At 43.8% G+C, this 23434-nt stretch overlaps 1 protein-coding gene across 6 annotated transcripts in view; it reads right to left on the minus strand.

Moving 5' to 3' along the window:
- TMEM232 (transmembrane protein 232) overlaps positions 1-23434 on the minus strand; it is a 190601-nt gene that overhangs the window by 46667 nt on the left and 120500 nt on the right. For all 6 annotated transcript variants that reach the window (XM_077347759.1, XM_077347756.1, XM_077347757.1 and 3 more), the window contains one exon: positions 16192-16439. In XM_077347759.1, coding sequence (XP_077203874.1) covers positions 16192-16439 — 248 coding nt within the window. The remainder of the gene's footprint in view (positions 1-16191; positions 16440-23434) is intronic.

Below are 23434 nucleotides of genomic sequence, written 5' to 3' on the forward strand. Positions count from 1 at the left end.
CTACCATTCCCTGGAGTCCATTTAAGTTTGCACCTACTTCTTCAGGGACTCCATCCAGCCACCTCATTCTCTGTCGTCCCCTTCTTCTTTTGCCCTCGATCGCTCCCAGCATTAGGCTCTTCTCCAGGGAGTCCTTCCTTCTCATGAGGTGGCCAAAGTATTTGAGTTTCATCTTCAGGATCTGGCCTTCTAAAGAGCAGTCAGGGCTGATCTCCTCTAGGACTGACCGGTTTGTTCGCCTTGCAGTCCAAGGGACTCGCAAGAGTCTTCTCCAGCACCAGAGTTCAAAAGCCTCAATTCTTTGTCGCTCAGCCTTCCTTATGGTCCAACTTTCGCAGCCATACATTGCAACTGGGAAGACCATAGCCTTGACTAAACGCACTTTTGTTGGCAGGGTGATGTCTCTGCTTTTTAGGATGCTGTCTAGATTTGCCATAGCTTTCCTCCCCAGGAGCAAGCGTCTTTTAATTTCTTTGCTGCAGTCCCCATCTGCAGTGATCTTGGAGCCCAGGAAAATAAAATCTGTCACTATCTCCATTTCTTCCTCTTCTATTTGCCAGGAATTGAGAGGGCCGGATGCCATGATCTTTGTTTTCTTGATGTTGAGTTTCAAGCCAACCTTTGCACTCTCCTCCTTCACCCGCATCAACAGGCTCTTTAGTTCCTCTTCACTTTCTGCCATTAGAGTGGTATCATCTGCATATCTGAGGTTGTTGATATTTCTCCCTGCAATCTTGATCCCAATTTGTGACTCCTCTAATCCCGCATTTCTCATGATGTGCTCTGCATACAAGTTAAATAGGCAAGGCGACAGTATACAGCCTTGCCGAACTCCTTTCTCAATTTTGAACCAGTCAGTGATTCCATGTTCAGTTCTCACTGTTGCTTCTTGACCTGCATATAAATTTCTCAAGAGACAAATAAGATGCTCTGGTATTCCCATCTCTTTAAGAACTTGCCACAATTTGTTGTGTTCCACACAATCAAAGGCTTTAGCATAGTCAATGAAGCAGAAGTAGACGTTCTTCTGGTACTCCCTAGCTTTCTCCATGATCCAGCGTATGTTGGCAATTTGATCTCTAGTTCCTCTGCCTCTTCGAAATCCTGCCTGTACTTCTGGAAGTTCTCGGTCCACATATTGCTGGAGCCTAGCTTGTAGGATTTTGAGCATAACTTTGCTAGCATGAGAAATTAGTGCAATGGTGCGGTAGTTTGAACATTCTTTGGCATTGCCCTTCTTTGGGATTGGAATGTAAACTGACCTTTTCCAATCCTGTGGCCATTGTTGAGTTTTCCAAATTTGCTGGCATATTGAGTGTAGCACTTTTATTGCATCGTCCTTTAAGATTTTGAATAGTTCAACTGGAATGCTGTCACCACCACTAGCTTTATTGTTGCTCAGACTTCCTAAGGCCCATTTGATTTCACATTCCAGGATGTCTGGCTCCAGGTCAGTAACTACCCCATTGTGGTCATCAGGGATGTTAAGCTCGCTCTTGTATAGTTCTTCTGTATAATTTTGCCACCTTTGTTTAATCTCTTCTGCTTCTGTGAGGTCCCTACCATTTTGGTCCCTTATCATACCCATCTTTGCATGAAACGTTCTCTTCATATCTCCAATTTTCTTGAAAAGATCTCTGGTCCTCCCGATTCTATTGTTTTCTTCTATTTGTTTGCACTGTTCATTTAAGAAGGCATTCTTATCTCTTCTAGCTTTTCTCTGGAATTCTGCATTCAGTTGGGTGTATCTTTCTCTTTCTCCCTTGCCTTTCACTTCCCTTCTCTCCTTAGCTATTTGTAAAGCTTCCTCAGACAGCCATTTTGATTTCTTGCATTTCTTTTTCTTTGGGATGGTTTTAGTTGCTATATCTTGTACAATGTTGCGAACCTCCGTCCATAGTTCTTCAGGCACTCTGTCTATCAGATCTAATTCCTTAAATCTATTTGTCACCTCCACTGTGTATTCATCGGGAATATGATTTAGTTCATACCTGAGTGGCCTAGTGCTTTTCCCTACTTTCTTCAATTTAAGCCTAAATTTTGCAACAAGAAGCTCATGATCTGAACCACAATCAGCTCCTGGTCTTTTTTTATTGACTGGATAGAACTTTTCCATCTTTGGCTGCAGAGCACATAGTCAATCTGATTTCTGTGTTGACCGTCTGGTGATGTCCATGTGTAGAGTCGTCTCTTGGGTTGCTGGAAAAGAGTGTTTGCTATGACCATTGTATTCTCTTGACAAAATTCTACCAGCCTGTGCCCTGCTTCATTTTGTACTCCAAGGCCAAACTTGCCTGTTATCCCGGTTATCTTTTGGCTTCCTACTTTAGCATTCCAATCCCCCATGATGATAAGCACATCATTTTTGGGCGTTGCTTCTAGAAGGTGTTGTAGGGCTTCATAGAACTGATCAACTTCATCCTCTTCAGCAGCAGTGGTTGGGGCGTAGACCTGGATCACTGTGATGTTGAATGGTTTGCCTTGGATTCGAACTGAGATCATTCTGTCATTTTGGGGATTGTATCCCAAGACTGCTTTTCTTACTCTCTTATTGATTATGAAGGCTACTCCATTTCTTCTGCGAGATTCTTGTCCACAGTAGTATACCTGATGGTCATCTGAATTAAATTCACCCATTCCTGTCCATTTTAGTTCACTGATTCCTAAAATGTCGATGTTCAGTCTTGTCATTTCTTGTTTAACCACGTCCAGCTTGCCTTGATTCATGGATCTGACGTTCCAGGTTCCTATGGAATAAAAATCTTTACAGCATCGGACTGTCTTTTCGCCACCAGTTACTTCCACAACTGAGCGTCCTTTCAGCTTTGGCCCAGCCACTTCATTCATTCTGGCGCTACTCGTACTAGCCGTCTGCTCATCCCCAGTAGCATATTGGATACCTTCCGACCTGAGGGGCTCATCTTCCAGCGTCATATCGTTATGCCTATTGGAACTGTCCATAGAGTTTTCATGGCAAAGATACTGGAGTGGTTTGCCATTTCCTTCTCCAGTGGATCACCTTTTGTCAGAGCTCTCAGCTATGACCTGTCCGTCTTGGGTGGCCCTGCACGGTATAGCTCATAGCTTCACTGAACTACGCAAGCCCCCTTGCCACAACAAGGCAGCGATCCTTGAAGGGGGGATCAAATGTTAACCCCTCTTATAAACATTATATTTTATACACAGCAGATTCTTCTGCAAGAGGTTGTAAGATCCTTTCTCTACATGCAGCAATTTGAGTTGCATTCACAGATCAGCACTGTTAAATTTTCTCCCCAACATGTGAGGGCAGTTGTGGTTGTAGGTAACAAACCTGCAGCTATGCTTGTGGAAATGTCTCAGTCCAGGTCTCCCTTCTCACAAGTGATTAGTATGAATCCTCTTTTCAGCAGGGAAAAGGGAAAGACTATCTAAAGGCCATAGCATCTTTCCTCTTAGGAATCCAAATGAAGAATTCACCACCACCCCTCCAAAAAAAAATGCTTTATATTACATTGTAAGGTCATGTCTCTTGCCATGATTTTGCATATCTTATGCCCAGCTCTAGATTTATCCTAGTCAACATCCCTATTAAAAATATGGTTGTGGTGGCATGTCCCCAGAGGACAACCTGAAAACCTTCCAGGAGATAAAATGTGTGGTATGAATAGTGGCCCTGGTTCATAGAGCCTATAACTGGAAACTGCCTTTCTCTGGATTTTGTGACTAATAGAAATTGTATTCAACGTAGTATATTCAACTTTCATGAGGAACACTCTTTAACTGAGTTGAAAACCATTTCATGAAATCTGGCTGCAACCATTTCCTAGGAGCTTTAGTTCTGTCTTAATTTATTAGAAGACTGACATGGGTTTGCTCATTAGTGCCACATCCTGGAGATTTTGCAACCTTTCCAAACACGATTCCATCATTAACACACACACCAAGTAACATAGTCATATAAAGCAAAATGTGACCAGTTATTCAAGGAACTAACTTGGATCACCAAATGCATATTTATTTTTGTATTCTTTTTTTTTTAGAAATGTCTATGCTGTTTTTCATACTTGTTCCTCTATCAAAGAAAAATACAAATGGAATATAAGTACATAGAGAAACCATACCTGACAAAGTTAAACTGAATATCAGTCACTACATTAGTATTGACATAACGGAAAGAAGAAGGGGTAATCTTCTCAAATTACTTCTAATGGCAATGTATTGTTAAGGCTTCAAAATGTGCCACAGGATTGTATCTGAAAATGCTGTGAAATAAAAAACAACTGAACTTCTTTTCAGAGAGTGTCTTTGGCATGCCATACTTTCGGCCTACAGGAAATGTCATAAGCATGAAAGCTGTGCCTCCAGTTAAGAGTTATAGAAGCAGATATCTTACCAAGACAGTCAGGTCTCCTGGGATGGCAGGAGACCTCTTGCAAGCAGTCCTTTTCCCCGATGCTGCTCAGTGCGGGAGGAGGAAATTGGGGACGAAATGCCTAGCCATTTTATCCTCCATTCTGACTTGCTGCAATGGCATTGGTACTGAAGAACTAATAAGAGTTCCTTGCACATATATACAATAAGGGGAAATATCAAAGACTCAAGAAGGCTCACCTGGGCCCACCCACTTCCTCAAACCACTTGGCAGGTGCCATGGCACCGATAAGCACCACATTGGGGATCCATAGAACAGAAGAAAGCACTAAGGGAATGCTGCATATTTATACCAGGCTTTCCCAATCAAGCTTTCATGAAACTCTGAGGTTTCTTGATGGACCTGGAAGGGTTTCCTGAATGGCTGGGAATTAATAATTTTTAATATATATATTTTAAATTTGTTAAACAATTATTGAGTGACACATGTCAAACAACCCACCCTCCTCCCCAAATGGCCAAGTGGGGGGAAGGGGGGCAGCTATGCTTCCCAACAATATTCTGGGATTTCTCAAAGCATGAAGAATGTTTCAGGGGGTTCTCAAAGGTTTAAAAGTTGACAAAGGCTGATTTATATATCTCTGATTTTAGTCCAGTGAACACAACAGGCCAATGCATTCACTGAACTCACAGGGTAGGAGCAAGGACACTGGCACCGATCCTGGCTTGGTGCCCCCACTCACTGGCCCACCTGTAGGGGTGACCACACAGAGGAAGTAACCACGCAAGTTCTCCCACCCTATGATCAAATATGCTAGTTTTAGAATGTCAATCATCATAGGGGGGAATTCACATGGCCCCTTCCTTTGCATTGTCATCCCTGCAAAAACAGGTGATTGTATGGAGGCAGAGGGCAATGCCAGCATGTTCACTCCTTCTCTCCATCGTTGTGCATTCAGTGAATATGTGGGGCTGTCATATGCACCAAGCTTTTGTGACAAATGGAGGTCTTTTGCTCAACAACATTGTAATTCCTAGACCTCACAACCACATTGTCAATAATTTGCATCTTGAAGAAGTTGTGTCAGTTGGCATCAGGAAACCAAAGAGCCACATGATGAGCTTCACAAAAAGCTTTATAATGAGGAAAGATCCTGTTTAATGAAACCAAACATAGTTTGCATGAGAGAAGCCATCAGTTGGAACCGTACATAGTTTGAAAGGTGTCTGCATGCAGGCAGCCAAATTGCCTCCTCTCTTAAGTATTAATTTTGCTCACATCTAGGGAAGCCAAACAAACACCTAGAGAAAAAAGTCTTGTCTCTTTAATGAAGCTTCAATAGGATGTCATTTACTAGGTGATGCTATTTATCCCCATGCCATGAAAAGCTTTGCTTCCCATTTCCACACATTAAACTTCTGTTAAAGACAGAAGAATTTTTTCTCTCTATGCCTGTAGGCATCCCTAAAGTCCACCAGCCTTTTAGCTGTAACTAGAGACCCAAGAAATGCTGTTTGGGGGATGGGGTCTTATTGGCAGAGACATTGGGCCACCCAGTGGGTCTACAGCTGAACAATTCATGTTTCTTAAGTCCGCATCAGATACTATTTAATAGATTTCCTTATCTCTGTGCCTAGCTTATGTCTGTCTACATATGTCTGTGTTTTTAAATCATATATGGCTTGCTTCCTGGCTGAAAAGGGGAAAAAAACAGCAAAAGGTTTTGCCAGAAATTTTTTATCTGTTCTCACACACACACATGAACAGAGACAAGGGAAGTGACAAGCCCCGGCTAATGCTCTTTGGTCAAGAGTTAAGTATGGAGGGATGACTCTCTTTACATATGATGGATGTTAAACAATTACTAATCTTAAATGGCAGCAACACAGCTGGAGCAGGAACTGGAGGCTGCTTAGGAAGATAAATGACTATGACAGTTTATTAAAGATACATGGCTAGGGCTTGATGCAGCTGTACTTTTGTAGCAAGAAGCAATGGATTAGTGTGACTTTGAAAAGGGGAGACAAGTAATAGTGCCAAAGTATAGGGGAGAAAAGCTACAATATACAGAACACTTAAGTTGGAAATGGGTCGTGCTGGCATGCTGCTGGAATGAAAAATGTACTGAAAAGATAATTCTGCAGAGACTGAGGACAAGGGTAGAAAGGAACACCGACAAGGCTCAGAGCTCTCGAAGTAGCATAGATTGCAGTGGAGAGCCAGTGTGGTCTAGTAGTGTGAATGGGTGGATCTGGGGTCAGTTTTCTATTCTCCTATAAAGCTCACAGAGTGATCTTGGTTGCTTTGAGGGTAAAATGGAAAGATAGCATATCTGGTCCTTAAAGAAACAGTGGGATAACAATCTAGAAAAAAAAATATTACAGAGCACACCCTACTCGATCCTACCCACTGTCACGAACCAAGGCTACTCTCTCATAAGAAGCAAGACAACTGAGATATTCTTTATATAAAAGAGTTCAGAGTTGTTTTAGTAAATCCAAGAGGGTTTCATGATAGAAGTTTATTGCTAAGAATAACTGGCTTAACCAATCCTAAGGCTATGTATAGATACTCCTATCCCCACCAATGTATCACTTTCTTGCGTTTACTATTCCCATGGAAGAAGGCCTTTTATCATCAAATAACAGTCAGAACAAAGCCAGATCTATCTTTTTACACCTAGTAGCCCAAAGGCAACCAGGGTGTAGTCTACATGGGTTTTTTTTACCCACTGCCAGTTCGAATAAATCCCTGCCATCTACACTGAATTCGATTTCCACTTTGATTTGGGGTGCTTTAAATTTTTCCTCTGCAACATGCATGATTGATCCATTGTGACCCTATCTTTCCCCCACGTTGTCCAGAATTGGATAGAAGCCTCGATATTTGAAAACCAGCATCAGTAAATGTGCAGATTTCTGCTTTTTAAAAATTAACTCCCTTCTCCATGCCTGGTAGTAAAACAGTCTTCCCTGATTGGCCAGGGTGTCAGTTCCCTGGTTCCGGGTTGCAAGGCTTGTCTTAAAGTGACTGCGCTCCAGAAGCCCTAACTTCTCCCAGCAGAGATTTGCCTCTTGGATTTATGTCCCCCTTGAGGCTGCTGTCTCCAGTCATCTCCCACCAATGTTCAGGAAAAGAAAGAAAGACTCCTGCTGTGCTTGGCTCCCCTCCCAGCTCTGAGTTTTCCCAATGGAGTGCAGAACAGTTTCTCTTTCAATGCTGGGGGGGTTATAGAGGAAGACCCGAGTTCAAATCAATCTGAATTTAGCGGGATCCACAATGGAAAAAACAAAGTAAGTGGAGAATCAGCCCAGATCTACTTTCTAGAACCATAGAATGCAGAATAAGAGATAGCATCATGAAGGACACTCTCTACTTCCTGGGAACAGACTACAGTGTGTGCATGTGTGCTGAGAGCCATAAGAAGAGAAGGGGGGAGGTAAAACAGGAAACAAGAATTGAACCCAATGGCTCTCAGGACTTTGTCTCACTTTTTACCTAAATCCATGGAATGTTATATGAGACTACATGAGACCCACTAAGTAAATGCAGACAGCAAATACATTTTATAACAGACAGAGAGAGAGAGAAAGGGGAGGGGTTATGACAGCTGAAGACCATGACTAAATTGCTATTGGTTTTAATGCAAAAATTTATCTCCAGTCACTAAAATAAAGAGCTTCTCAAGTAAAAAGACAACTCACATGGATTGAGGCCCACATTTCAAAAGAAGGATCACGTACAGCAAGTTCTCTGAAGAATTTACCAGCCACATGGGAAATGTAGACTTAAGTTATCAGTGTGACAGAGGGCTTTATTTATTAGCAACTGAAAGGCATTGTTAAAACCTTTAGAGAAGAGGGAAACGAATTTGTACAAAACTTTTTTTCCTATTTCATATGAGTAACCCGGTAGTGTACCTGTAAATTCTTCTGTGGATTTTCTATGGAACATGTATTCAATTATAATAGCTGTATTTCAAAGGAAAATGTCCAAGCTCAGCCATCCTATTAGACAAATTGCCTATTAGGCATTCTGATGTCAAGGAATGGAGGTCAGCTGTGGTGAAGGCATGTCATGCAGAATACTGCATCGCCTGAGCAATTGTTTCTAAGCATCTTGTCTCTTTGCCAGGCTATGACTTTTCTGCAGATCTGCAGTAGTCATCAGACAACAGGTTTGAGAAAGAAACTAGGAGAAAGGTTGCTGTAAAAGAAGGCTGTTCAGCTAGTGAGAGGATGGGATACAGGGAGAGCTGAGTCCATTTGGACAACTGACCTCATACACATGGACTCTTGGCAGACCACAGCTACCACAGCTACCTCATTTGCCAAGAAGGCATAGTCAGGTATCCAAAGGGCTCCTTTGAGTTTGGGCATTCCCAATTCATCTTTTCACTTCTTCTTTAAACCGCAGCTCCATTTCAAAAGCAGCTTCCCATCTGCCACAGAGAAGCTCATGTCTGAGAAGCCCCTTGGGGGAACTCAGAACTATTTGTACAAGTTTTAAAAAAAATATTCCTAGCCATAGTTACAGAAGAGTCTGGTAGGGAATCTCCAGTTCATTCTCACAAAGGAGATTCAGGCCCAATATCTTAAGCCATTATTCATTACAGAAGTCTCTTTAAGAAACAATTGAATTTAATCGCTCCTTGGCTTGTTTGCAGAAAGCTAACGCCACCTTTCCCTTTTCAGTTCTTTCTGTATTTAGATGCTAGCACTCTGACGTAGTCTGTCACAATGAACACCTACCAAGGGCTCAATATTTTGTTTTGCCTGAGAAAAACACACAGCGTGTGTCACTCAGGTTGCCAGTACCCGAGCAGAACGGTAAGTATTTGTCATAAGATAAAGGATATGGAAGTAAATGATTACTTATAACTGCTCAGGGTGCATAAATTTGCCAAACCAGAAGCTATGCTGTACCCCACTTCTAATCCCACTAAATTAAACCAAAGATTTCCTATTGAAATCATCGTGTTAAGATTGCTTCTGAAGACATCTTGCTAGGGATGTGCATTCAGGAGATTCGAGCCATAAAAAACCTTATTGGTATTTTGGGGTTATTATTTCAGACAGATATAGATTCAGGATTTTTCAGGACCACCAGATAGCAGAAGGGTGTTTAAAGGGTTGAAATTCATAGAAACACCTTCTGGGTGAACTTGTCTATGGTTTGCAAATGCTGGCAGGGGCTCATGGGAAAAGTATTTTTCAGTGCAATCCTAAGCAGAGTTATATCCTTAGCACATTCATTTCACTGAACTTAGAAAGGTATAATTTTGCTTAGGACTGCATTGATACTTTCTCTTCAGGATGAAACAGGAAACCATATCCTAATACAGAAGGGGCGGGGGGGAACAGCCTGAAATGGGCATTTAGTTTTTCCCACTCAGTAAAATCATATTACTGCAGGTATATCTTTAACAAAAATCAGAATAAAGGAAACTGTTGCCTTGAATTATCTTGAGAAAGATTTCAGGAACATTCAGGATAAAAGCAACATTGTTGTTGACTGATTCACGGATCACAAAGACATTGAGTAGATACGTGAATTGCTGACTAAATGCATTTCTGGAGCTTCATGCCTGGAAGCCAACTTCCAGGCAAATGCAGACCCAACTCGGACTGGGACCACTTTAATGGGAAGAAGAGAGGCTCAGACTTCTGATACACCATCCTTACAACCTGAAATGCCGACATTGTTTCTTAAAGAGCACTGTGTGTTTGTTTGTGCATACCTGCATATGTTTGCATCTATGTCTGTCTGTCTGTCTGTCAAAATAGACAGACAGACAGACAGAAAAAGAATAGTTGGTTCTTATATGCCACTTTTCTCTACCTGAAGGAGGTTCAAAGTAGCTTACAGTCGCCTTCCCTTTCCTCTCCCCACAACAGACACCCTGTGAGGTGTATGAGGCTGAGAGAGCCCTGATATCACTGCTTGGTCAGAACAGTTTTATCAGCATCGTGGCGAGCCCAAGGTCACCCCGCTGGCTGCATGTGGGGGAGTGCAAAATCAAACCCGGCATGCCAGATTAGAAGTCCGCATTCCTAACCACTACACCAAACTGGCTAGCTAGCTATACAGACACATATATACATCTATCTGTCTGTCTGTCTGTCTGTCTGTCTGTCTGTCTGTCTGTCTGTCTGTCTGTCTGCCTGCCTGTCTGTCTATTTATCTATACACACACACATTCATCCACATATTTTGCCTATTGATATTTCCTAACGTTTTTCACTCCAGAAGATGACTTATATTTAACATTTAACCATCTAATATATCTTTCTTCTTATGTTGATCTGTCAGAAATTCCATAGGGGGTAAAAACAAGGTTGTTCAGAATATTTACAGCTGTACAAAACATTTCAAAAATGAGGTCGTATTAAGCTATTTTTTTCTGATGTAAAACTGTTAGTCCATTTTCCATTAAATTACTGTATAAGCCTAAGGCCATGCAATGTGTGTATTTCAGAGCAGCTAAGAGATTGAGGTGTGATGCAGGAAATCTTTAGCTCAGGTCTTGCTTCTGACCAATTGTTGAAATCTATGGTCTGCTCCTAAACACAGATTTGCTCTGGGCATCTCCTCACATTACCCAAATGACAACCCAAAAATCATATATAAAACAAATCACATGGTTTAAACTAGCTCCATAATTGTATCCTCTCAGCCTCTCTCTCTCTCTCTCTCTCTCTCAAACACATAGAGACTCAGGTATTCTATCTGTAATATGAAGACGATAATACTGATCTGCCCTACAGAGCTATTGAAAGAATGATTGAGATAATTTGTGAACTGCTTGTAACACTATGAAGTGCTAATTGTGTTCTTAATGCTTGGTATCAGGCAGGAACACAGTTTAATGTTCAGTTCCTTCTCCCTCTGGAACTACAGTGGATACAACTTCCTCCCCCTCGTTCCTGCCCACACCAAGTCTGAAGAGGACTAGGACTGTCTAAAACTTGTCTGGATTCAAGGAACAGAGTTGTCACAACGTAATGCTGTTACACTAGGAGAAGTCGACCCCAGCGTTCTCCCAGTGTGCTAACCAGGAGTACACCTGGCACTCATAGCCAATTTATTATGCAACTAACCCAGGAGAACCATTAAGATTAATAGAACTGATAACATAGAAGAAGGCAATGACCATGTCCACCATTGTCCCTGGATTCTGCATAGTTGCCAACTGGATCCAAGATGAGCCCCTCAAATGCTGGTAGTACCAGGCTTTTTATCCATGTAGCATGTGCTATGGGCTCCACATTTCCAGGGCCCCTACACTGTGCCCTCCCCCCATGGATCAGGGCTGTAGTGTCTCTCTCCTTTTCCCTCTCTGGCACTCGGAGTGACACCCCTTTCCACTGTGGGGGGGGCCTCTGCCCCCCAGTCTGGCTGCTCCCACCACAATTGTACTCTGCAAGGGTGCCACAAATCCCTAAACTGACTCTAGTGCTATGAGCCTCATAAATCCTTAAACTCAGGCTTTCTCAGCCACAGGTTGGTGAAACCCTGGGGCTTCCTGATGACCCTGGAAGTGTTTCCTGAATGGGTGGGAGTTAATTGATTTTATATATATATATATATATATATATATATATATATATATATATATATATATATATATATATATATATATATATATATATATATATATATATATATATATATATATATATATATATATATATATATATATATATATATATATATATATATATATATATATATATATATATATATATATATATATATATATATATATATATATATATATATATATATATATATATATATATATATATATATATATATATATATATATATATATATATATATAATGTTAAACATTTAAAGGGTGATATGAACATGAATGATCATGTCAACCCACCCCTCCCAAAATAGCCAGTGATGGGCGTGGAGGGGGTGGGAAGGGGAAGGGCCCTGAATTGGCATGTACAAAGCTATACTTCCCAACCAAATTTTGCACCATCAGGCCACTTCTGGGGTTTCTCAGTAATAAAAAGGATGAAAAAGGCTACATTAAACCATTCTTGAACAGTACCACTGGGGTTCACGCTTACTCATAGTGTGTCTGGCTGAGTATAATCCTACTCTACGTCTCCCTTTTGTTTGTCTGCACACCAGCATCTTTATGAATAGATGCTGAATATATTTGTTCTCAGGCCAAAAGATTACTTACTTTTTGATATATAAATGCTGAGCATGATGAAACTTATAATACAGTGTTCAGTATCTTTAAATAAATGGTTAAGCCCTGTTGAGGTGGGCTTTGTCCGTGATGAGGAAGGGTCCGGGTTGGACCCTTCCTCAGGACAGACAATCGGAGGGACCAATTGGCAGGCGCGAAGCGCCTGCCAATTGGTCCCTCCGATTCCCAGCCCCAGCAACTGCGAGCCGCGCGCAGCGCGGCTCGCAGTTGCTCCTGGCTTGACGCGTCAGCCGCCTACCCGAGGGAGTCCCCGGCAGCCGCGCGCAGCGCGGCTGCCGGGGACTCCCTGCCCAGTGGCCTGACGCGGCAAGAGGCGCGAAGCGCCTCTCGCCGCGTCAGGCCGCTGCCCAAGGAAGCCTCACCTGAGAGGTCACGGTCGCCACCAGTTTGAAGAGATTCTTCTCCACTCCATTTCCGCTGGCGGGGGCGTCGGCAACCTCGGATTCGGTACGGAGCCGCTTGCAGGCCAGCAGCAGAGCTTCGCCCGGCGCCGACCCCCCGCGTTTCCGCTTCACGCGAAGCACTGCCGCACGCTCCATGGCAACCGGAGCAGGCCGCACTGCTCCCAATGGATTCTGGGAAGAGAAGGAGGGGCGAAGGCTCTGCCCCGCCCTCGAGTGGGATTCGCCGCCTCCTCCTGCCTCCGTGGCGTCACGCCGCTTCTCCCCCGCCCATCAGCTTTGTTCAAAGGGGCACAGTCGCGGCGTCTTTTCCACCAGACGACCGTGTTTCCATGCGATTAGTAGGAATCCTTGGGGCAGATGATGTAAGAGCGGCTCAGCGGTATAGGGGTCGCGCGGGACACCATCAAAGGTTAGTTTCTAGAGCCTGCTGTATGCCTTCTACAGCGGGCTATATTTCTAGTATGTAATATTAGGGACAGGATATGGTCAAGTCCCTCTCATGCAGAGGAATAACTGCACCATCACTCAATGGCCTTATGAAAGTATCTTTCCTATTAGGCTTCACAGTACTCAGAATGACTCCTTGGGATGATTGTGAACTAGTCTAAGCTTCAAGAATATGTTCTGCCCTCTTTCTAGGGAAGAAGCTGAAAGCTGTCTGGCAAGGAGAACAGTGAGGGATTTCTTAACATGTTGTTGGAGGAAGAAATTAAGCAATTTTTGTGTTTTGGAGCTAAGCAAAGCTCTGAGATTTTGAGATGACAACATTTGGCCTTGGAGGGTACTGCTTTATTGTCTGAAAAATTGCTGCCTGGTGCATGCATTTTTTCATCAGCACTTAATATTTGTTCAGTAAATATATCTGTAAATAAACAGATATTATAAAAACACCATAGGTCTGCAGTACATTATTTTCTTCTTTCTTGGGGATCCCACATATACAACTATAGAGAGGTTCCATGGTAACTAGCCATTTACAGCTTAATGTGACTGCTTCCAGTAGAAACTGTTTAATTGACTTTAATTGCTTCCATTTCCTATTTTCATATGTTTAAATGCTTTGTCATTTCATCCCCCAGTTTTGTGTTCTATATTGTGGTGCATTTCTTGTCTGCATTCCATTTTTGCTTTTCTGTCTAGCAATTCAAGGGGGTATCCGTGTTGGTCTGAAGCAGCACAACAAAACAAAATCGGAGTCCAGTGGCACCTTTAAGACCAACAAAGATTTATTCAAGGTGTGAGCTTTCAAGTGCAAGCACTCTTCCTCAGACCTGAACCGGAAAAGTTGATTCAGGTTTCAGTATGTTTCCAAATTGAACCCAGATGACCCAAGTGCCACCCCCCCCCCCACAAAAAAACCTGTCCACGCCAGTCTATTTCATGGGGAGAAGTGATTAAGAAGGGCATGCACAGCTACAAGCCATTTCAGCAATTCATTTTGCTCCCTCCCACTTGGAAGTGTGTGGGGGGAGGGGTGTGTGAAATTGATAGCCAAAATGGCTGCAAGCCATTTGAGCCTGCCGATTCCCTTCCCTCCATTTGGAAAGGAGGAGTTAATCAGTGTGCTGAAATCTCTTGCAGCCATTATGGGCTAACAGCAGGACATGTGCAACTTTAAGCTGTAAGCCTAAAATGGCTGCAAGTCATTTCAGTGCACTACTTCACTTCCCTCCCCTTGGAAGTGGGGGGAAGCGAACTGTTGTGCTGGAAAGGGGGGGGAGTGAAACAGGTGGGTTAAATGGCTGAGCCATTTAAAACTAACAGCTGACGGGCAGATCACTGCTCAGGTGCTAGGTTTAACTAGCCCAAACCATAGACCCAACCTGACAAAAGGTCCAGGACATGTTCAGGGAGCACCACTTCCAAACTATCTCTAATGTTCAATCAAAATCAATTTAGTTCAAACCTAAAGACCCCTCTCTCATATTTCTTGTGTATACACAGGATCCCATACCAGGCCCAGAAAGCAAAAGCCCTGTGGGTACTTGTAATAACATGATTTGGAGGGGGAACCACTCAGATATTTGGAAGGAGTTACAAGCATAAAGTATAGACAGAAGTTAAGAGAGTTTCCTTCTCGCTCCAAATCCTGAGATAAAATCACATTGTGGCATCACTTTGACGTTCTTGTGTTGTTGTTGTTGTTGTTAAGTGCGAAGTCGTGTCCGATCCTTCGTGACCCCATGGACAATGATCCTCCAGGCCTTCCTGTCCTCTACCATTCCCTGGAGTCCATTTAAGTTTGCACCTACTGCTTCAGTGACTCCATCCTCTGTCGTCCCCTTCTTCTTTCTCATTCTCTGTTGTCCCCTTCTTCTTTTGCCCTCGATCGCTCCCAGCATTAGGCTGTTCTCCAGGGAGTCCTTCCTTCTCATGAGGTGGCCAAAGTATTCGAGTTTCATCTTCAGGATCTGGCCTTCTAAGGAGCAGTCTGTGCTGATCTCCTCTAGAACTGACCGGTTTGTTCGCCTTGCAGTCCAAGGGACTCGCAAGAGTCTTCTCCAGCACCAGCCTCAAAGCCTCAATTCTTTGACGCTCAGCCTTCCTTATGGTCCAACTTTCGCAGCCATACATCGCAACTGGGAAGACCATAGCCTTGACTAGATGCACTTTTGTTGGCAGGGTGATATCTCTGCTTTTTAGGATGCTGTCTAGATTTGCCATAGCTTTCCTCCCCAGGAGCAAGCGTCTTTTAATTTCTTTGCTGCAGTCCCCATCTGCAGTGATCTTGGAGCCCAGGAAAATAAAATCTGTCACTATGACGTTCTTGTAGGATGTTGCAAAACTGCAAAGCTGGGCTGTGAAGACTTCATTTACACTCAGTGTCTTCTGCAAAGACCTCTCATTTTCTTTTGATTACGAGTTGCCTTTTGGGGTAGCTGATTTGCTAGAGAACCTGACTCAAAATAAATTCCAAAAGCTTTTATATCATGACATGCTATGCAAGATGTTTTCTTTATCGAAGGGATTGTTTTTCAACAGTATAATGAACCCAGATGAAATGACAAAAAAAAGAGGCAGACAAGTGTTCTTTTCTTAAGATATGATACAGATAGATTCATTTCCTTCCCCAACAGGTTTTTGCCCAGCCTTCTCTGATAGAAACAGGAAGGGTTCTAAAAACATCAAAACAAATGCCTTTATATATCTCACAAACAATATGCAGAGGTAGAATTTTAACCCCAGGAAATTGATACCTTATAGACTGGCGTGCAGTGTTCTCTTCTTTAACAAGCATTTGTGGTTCTTGGCGTGGCACTGACAGTGGCTTCCATGCAGCCTGGCGTGGCAAAGAGATGTCTGGCCCAATAAGTGGCAGGAAATGATAGGACAAGGCAGTGGTGATTCGCCACCCTATGTACTGGGAAGAAGGGAGTTCTCTGGGAGCAGTTGGACCTTTCCCTCTGCTTTCAAAAATTAGATTTGTCAGGCCTTTGGTTTCAACCTAGGGAGTGAAAAGAACAGACAAAAGCAAGCATGCCTCAACATATTGTCAGAAACAAAGTAATAACAGAAACAATCTGGGCTATAATCCCTCTACAGAGGGAATTATAAATAAGGCAACCTCATGTTTATTTCTGCCTTCCATAGCTCACTTTGATTTACTAATCATGCTTTATTCAGGAAAAGTACCCATAAGGTTGGGAATAATATGATAAAACTAAAGAGGATCTGGCACAGCATTCGTTATTTGGAATACAAGACCATTTTCAGCTTGAAGGTGGTAATAACTGAAGTGCCAATGATAAAATGCATTTTTCTAATTGGTAGAAACATTGAGGCACTTGGAACAATTCGATCCTTTCAAAAGCCATTAGGCCGGATTTGATATATGCCTTCAAACTCCAAATGTAATTTTGAGTGTTATAATTTCACATTAATTATATAGTTCTTTAATAACCGTTTGTGCCAGATAATCTGCCTATAGACCAGGAAAAATGTCATATTGGTGCAGCAAGAAATAGTCTTTCCTAGCTTAAACGCGTTGGTGTGGCCAAAGCATGTTTTAAGACTAGGTTAATATTCAACAAAAATACTTATACCATTTATCCTATCAGAACCCGAGGATATGGGTCACTGCTCTTTCTCTCTGTCTAGATCTGAGATGAGAAACCAACAGAACTCAGTGAGCACCAAATCTTTTAAAGCTGGAGGCTGCATGACTTATCCCTGTGGGCCCCCCTAAAAAAGACTATGCCGATCAATTTACTTTATTAGACTGAATGGAGAGGCTCCAGAGGGTTGTGGTATAGTTATTATATATAAGACTTCTTGTTCTTCATTAGGAAATAAATACTGGATTGCAATGAATAAACTCGTGGGTTGATTAGGATGTAAATTTCAGCTAGCAGATATGTCTAATGCTGTGTTTTTATTTGTATTTTTTTGTTAAGATGGTCTGAAGGTGATAAATGTAATAACTTAGTAACAAAGTAATAACTTGACTGACACAGGTGTTTTCACATTAATAATTACAAATGTAGCTTTTTAAAAAGAAGCACTTTTTACTTTCTTGAAAAATCTACTTGTTAACTTTCATCTGTGATTTTGTGAAGATGAACACTGATGTCCTTAGTACATGGCAGCTATGATACCTGATGCCGTTAGACAGAGGGGGTAAATGTAATAAGTTATCTGTGATGGACATTTGGTGTTTCTCCACATGTACAACTAAGCTTCCCCATTCAGGTCCAAAATTGGTCAACGTCATATGCATAAAGATTTGGGCATTCAGCTGTTCTTTCAGTAGGAGTGCAAGAGATATGGTTACCTGACCCCATGCACGCAAGGGCCAGGACTGAGGTGTTACTACACACACACGTTTCAAAAATATATTGCTTAGAGCTTTATATATGCAGATCCATTGTAAAACTTCCAAATCCACTGGTCTCATGAGCCTACCTGCTCACTAGATATGTTTTCTTTGTAAATGAAGACATCCTTTGGGATGCTCATAAGGCACACTTGTCTCGGCCAAAATCTGTTTACCAAAAAGTTCTTAGCTTAAAGTGTCATGTAATGTCCTCATCAGCCACCGTTTTTATGCTCATAATAAAATTGCTCTTTCCCGAAAGGAAATTGGATGCTGAATCCTGTCAATTCAGTTTTAAAATATCAATGACAACTGGTGAATACAGTGAATTCTTAAGCAACCATTAACTAGTCAGGCAGACTTCGTTTTATATGCCTATTAGTCCTAACAGCACACAGATGGAACAGGAGGTGCTTTTCTTTTTTTTAAAAAAATGTGAATGTCAGATGTATTTTTTTTTAGTATTAATGAGATCTGATTCAGTGTAGCATATTTATTAATGTCATTATGCAGATACACTGTACAGATACCCACTTCTTAATTGGCCAGATGTAGCTACATTTCATTCCAGTACCTAACATTTTTTTCATTCTTGCTATACTAGCTTCAGCTGGTGTCACTGCTATGTTATGGCTGACTTATATTTCCTTTTAAAGTCTGCTTTAACTGAGCCCTAGGGAGGGAAATCTCATTGGTAGGTTCGATCCATCGCTTATTACTTATAAGACCATGGGTTCCTTCTCTTTGCCTAAGAGCATGGGGGAGAACAACACCTGGTTGTGAAAAATCATCATCATCAGTAAACCTTATAAAATCCAAACTGACTGCTCACCCACTACTTGATTGGCCCTCAGCCAGGAACGGCCCACCAGGTAGTTTAGACACAATCATGAGGTAGCCCTCAACCAGGAAGGGCTTAATGAGGGGTCAGCTCTCCACCTTCAATGGCCTGTCGGTTTCAGAAATGTGCTGGATAGAAGAGCAGCAAGTCTCAGCAGCAAGTCCCTGTGATCAGTAAATTGCTCTGGCCTAGTTCAATTTGGAGAACATGGGGAGGGAGCTAGGGCAACTTCTGCGTGCCTTCTGGAGGTGGGGGGGGGATGCAGAAGGCTCAGAAACGGCCCCCTTCTGGCCCCCTGGGATCCAGGATACTGAGGAAATGCCTCTGCCCTGAGAATGTTTATTCATGAGTAAGTGATGGCCCTCATCCAGGAATGGACCACCCTGATAGCTTAGGCCCAATCATGAGGCAGTCCTCAGCCAGGAAAATTGCATAGCTGGCATCGCTTAATTGGCTCAGGTAATCCAGGTGGGCTGATAAGGCAGGGAGCTATAGCTGGAAGATGGGAAGAAGGACGAGCCCCTGCAACACTTTGGAATCTAAGCCCCGGTTCATCTGCAGCCCCATTCCCTCCTGCTGATCAGAGCTCTCTGCCTGTTGAACATCTGGCTGGGCTAAGTTCTCATACAGCTGAGGCTTGGGTGAAACTGCGAGCTCCTGGCAAGGGTTTATCTCTAAGGAGTCCTCACTAACCTCACTATCTCTAAGGAGTCCTCACTAACAAGACCTGGACTCACAACATTTCCCCATGGTGCTGCAGCTGGCCATTGGAGCACTCTTTGCTTACCTCCACCCTCCATCTCCTCAAAGGGGCTGGTTAGATCCACCACCATTCTTCAGCCAGCCAAGCCCTGTGGTAGCTCCAAACAGCCTTACCTGTTCAGTCTGTTATTTGGGATGTGGGGGGTCAGATGGAGGCGACCCCCCCACACACACACACACAGCCTTCCTTACCTAGCCTGGTCCAGCCCTGGGGAGATGGGGGGAAGGAAGGAAGCAGCTCACCCCCCCATGGCCTTCCCTATCTGGCCTGGCCCTGCCTTTGGGAGATGTGTGGTGGATGAGAAAGAGGCAGCTATCTCCCCCTATGGCCTTCCATGCCTAGCCTGCCCTTTGGGAGATGATGATGAGTGGGAAGGAGGCAGCTCATCCTCTATGGTCTTCCTGAAGCAGCTTGGCCTTTGGGAGAGGTGGGGTGGGTGGGAAAGAGGTAGCCCTCCCATGGTCTTGCCCACCCAGTCTGGCCTTTGGGAGATGTGGATGAATGGGCAGGAAGGAGGAAGCCTCCCTGCAGCCTTCCCTGCCTGGCCCAGGCTTTGGGAAATGTGTGTGTGGTGGGGGGGGGAAGTGGCAGCCCCTCCCACAGCATTTCTGGCTCGGCCTTTGGAAGATGTGGAGGATGGGAAGGAGGCAGCTCACCCCTCCATGGCCTGCCCAGCTGGCCTTTGGAAGTTGTGCGGTTGGATGGGGACAGTGGTGACCTATATAGACACTGTTGTATGGGATTGGACGTAGGAAGGTCAATGCTCCTCCAAAGCAGCTGTTTTCTTCAGGAGAACTGATGCTTCCTTCCCTCCTCTCTCTCTTTCTCTCTCTCTCTCTCTCTCTCTTTCTCTGACTCTTTGTCTCTCTTTCATCTTCCTGAACATTTCCATTTGGCAATGTGGTTCATGGGATATATTCATCCATCAGAAATTTTATTAATAATTTTATTTCATCTTAAAAGGAGTGCCAGGAGGAAGGGAAGGGCAGTCAGTTAGCAAGTGGCTACTACCCTAGTGGGGCACAAGACAGCAAGTTGTCCCCACTGAGCAGAAAGAGACATACAGGCAAGGTCTTGGAACATGGAAGGGAAGTCCTGACCTTCTCAGTAGGCAATTCCTACAAAGGTCAAGTGGTGGCAGCAGTTGAACAGAGGTAAAGAAAAGCCCTCCAGATGTGGGGGGAACTCAGGTAGGCAGGGTGGAACTGGGCCTGCAGAGCAGGACTGTTCTGCTATAAGCTCTACACAAGGCTACTGGGAAATGAAAAGTATACCACTTGGATGTTCATCCCCATAACAAATGAAATCTATAGAGCAGCTCTTCTTCCATGGCCTGGAAGTGAATCTGCTTCCAGATCTATTCAGTGCTTTTTCTCTCTATCACATTGTCTTCTGTATAATGCAGGTACACATACAGGGGAGGACACGGCAGACATCCATGAATATGGTTCGTGAACAGTAAGACAACATTTTTGTATCATTTCTGTGCATAAAGACCATGGAATAATTCCCAACGTGGAGAATTCACAGATGGTGCTCAGCAAAGCAGCAGACAAAAAGATGGCATACAAGCACATTCCTTATGGAAAGAGACCATATCACAATGCTGTTGATCTTTGCTTTGTAGCCAAAACAAACTGGGCTTGAGAATTAGGCAGCCCTTGAGAGCCAATCCAATTGCCAGCTGCCACCAGGAGTGAGAAATTACGAGAATGTCCTCTACATTTAAGCTACATGCAGCTGACATTTATGGCCTTCTGCTTTTACACAGATCTTCATAAGACCAAAAAACAAAATTAAAATGACTGACAGAATACTTCAAGAGAAGAACCATTTACTCCATAAATTACAGATAAAACTATGGACATAAGCAAAAAGAATGTGTGAAACTCATTCATTCTCCAGTAGGAACGGTATTCATTATTGCATTCCTTTTTACAATTTACTATTGTAACATAACTCAACTGCAGCCTCAGAGGGGGGGAGGAATAAAAAAGCTTTACTTAAAAGAAGTTCTGCACAATAATAAGAACAGAGGGTCAGGGGTGCTAAGGATGAATGCTTGAATGTGAGCTTTGTTTCTTTTTTAATTCTCCCTCTAAGCATTTCATGTTTGAGGCAGATGGGCCAGAGCATTTAGACATGATTATTCTTCCTCAGTGTGCCAACATATGCTTCGGGATTGCCCACAGAGAGAAGTCATTCTCACTGCAAATCTCCCAGGAACCATCAGCATCTGAGCCTGTTTAACATCCTGCTATGAATAGGTGGTAACGTCTGCTTTTTCCTTGTGGTCTAAAAGGTGGGCTGGACATTTTACAAAAAGAGCGCCTAATTATCCCTATTATATCACAGCTTAATATACACAAAAATTAATTATTTGATGCAGTTTAATCTTACTTCATAAAATCTAAAAATATTGATATCTGATTTTTAAAAAAATACTCTTAAGTAAACATGTGGTGTTCTGACCAGTAAAAAGTTTTATTTCTTTACTCTGGAAAGAAGTTACCCAGTGTACTGAGAGGAAAAGACCCTTTAAAATGAACACACCTGTGCTGAGGAGAAAGATCCAGATGGCCTTTCCAAATACCATGTTTTGAGCACTAGGGCAGGGGTCCCCAACCCCCGGTCTGCGGCCCGGTACCGGGCCGCAAAGGCCATCGTACCGGGCCGCCAGCGGCCGCGCCTGCCTCCCCCCGGCGCGGCAGCCGGCGCGGCAGCCGGCGCGGCAGCCGGCGCGGCAGCCGGCGCGGCAGCCGGCGCGGCAGCCGGCGCGGCAGCCGGCGCGGCAGCCGGCGCGGCAGCCGGCGCGGCAGCCGGCGCGGCAGCCGGCGCGGCAGCCGGCGCGGCAGCGACGCTAACGCGCACGCGCGGAACTGCCGTGCATGCGCGTTTGCGCCCTCTGGTGGCCAAAACGCGCATGTGTGGCAACTCTGCGCATGTGCGTTAGCGCCACCTGGTGGCCAAAGCACGCATGCGCGGCTGTTCCGCGCGTGCGCGTTTTTGAGCAACTGCGGCAGCCGGGCCGCTGGCTCTCCCCCACCCCCGGAGGCAGTCCCCGACCAGATGAAGGTTGGGGACCGCTGCACTAGGGAATAGACTGTTCCTGTAACTGAAGCACTTCCTTGAGTAAAAGTAGAAATAAATGACAGATCTGCATTTATTGCAGCAAAAATATTTTTATTTATTTATAATTATATTTATATACCACCGCTCTCAATAAAACACATTAAAGCCCATAAAATCCCCTTAAAAATACCACAAGATGGCGATCAGTAATAATTTACATCCTCCTCCCCCCCCCCCTCTCCATTCAGCAACGGGTCAATAGATCTTCCTTGCATTTTTTCCTGGGTGCGAGGAACTTAGCTAGCTACAACTCCAAGATCCTCAGATGAAAACACCGAGATGCCACCCCGGCCTCAACCATATGCCTGGTGCAAAAACTCCATCTTGCAGGCCCTGCGGAAAGCTGACAACTCTGACAGGGCCCTTAGCACTTCCAGGAGCTCATTCCACCAGGTTGGGGCCAGGGTCGAAAAGGCCCTGGCCTGGGTTGAGGCCAGGTGAGCATCTTGGGGGCCCAGGACAACCAGTATATATGGAGCATCTTGGGGGCCCAGGACAACCACGCAGATATATAGGATCCAGGCTGCATATAGCCTTAAAGGTTAAAACCAATACCTTAAACTTTATCTGGAAACAGACTGGTAAGCAGTGTAGATGATGCAACAGCAGCTGAATATGGGCCCTCCAAGATATCCCAGTGAGGAGGAGGAGGAGGAGGAGGAGGAGGAAAATGAAAAGGAGAAGGAGAATTGGTTCTTATATGCTGCTTTTCTCTACCGGAAGGAGGCTCAAAGTGTCTTACAGTCGCCTTCCCTTTCCTCTCCCCACAACAGACATCCTGTGAGGTAGGTGAGGCTGACAGAGCCCTGATATCACTGCTCAGTTAGACAGTTTTATTAGTGCCGTGGCGAGCCCAAGGTCACCCAGCAGGCTGCATGTGGGGGAGTGCAG

Source organism: Paroedura picta, chromosome 7, assembly GCF_049243985.1.
Source record: "Paroedura picta isolate Pp20150507F chromosome 7, Ppicta_v3.0, whole genome shotgun sequence".
Classification (NCBI taxonomy): Eukaryota; Metazoa; Chordata; class Lepidosauria; order Squamata; family Gekkonidae; genus Paroedura; species Paroedura picta.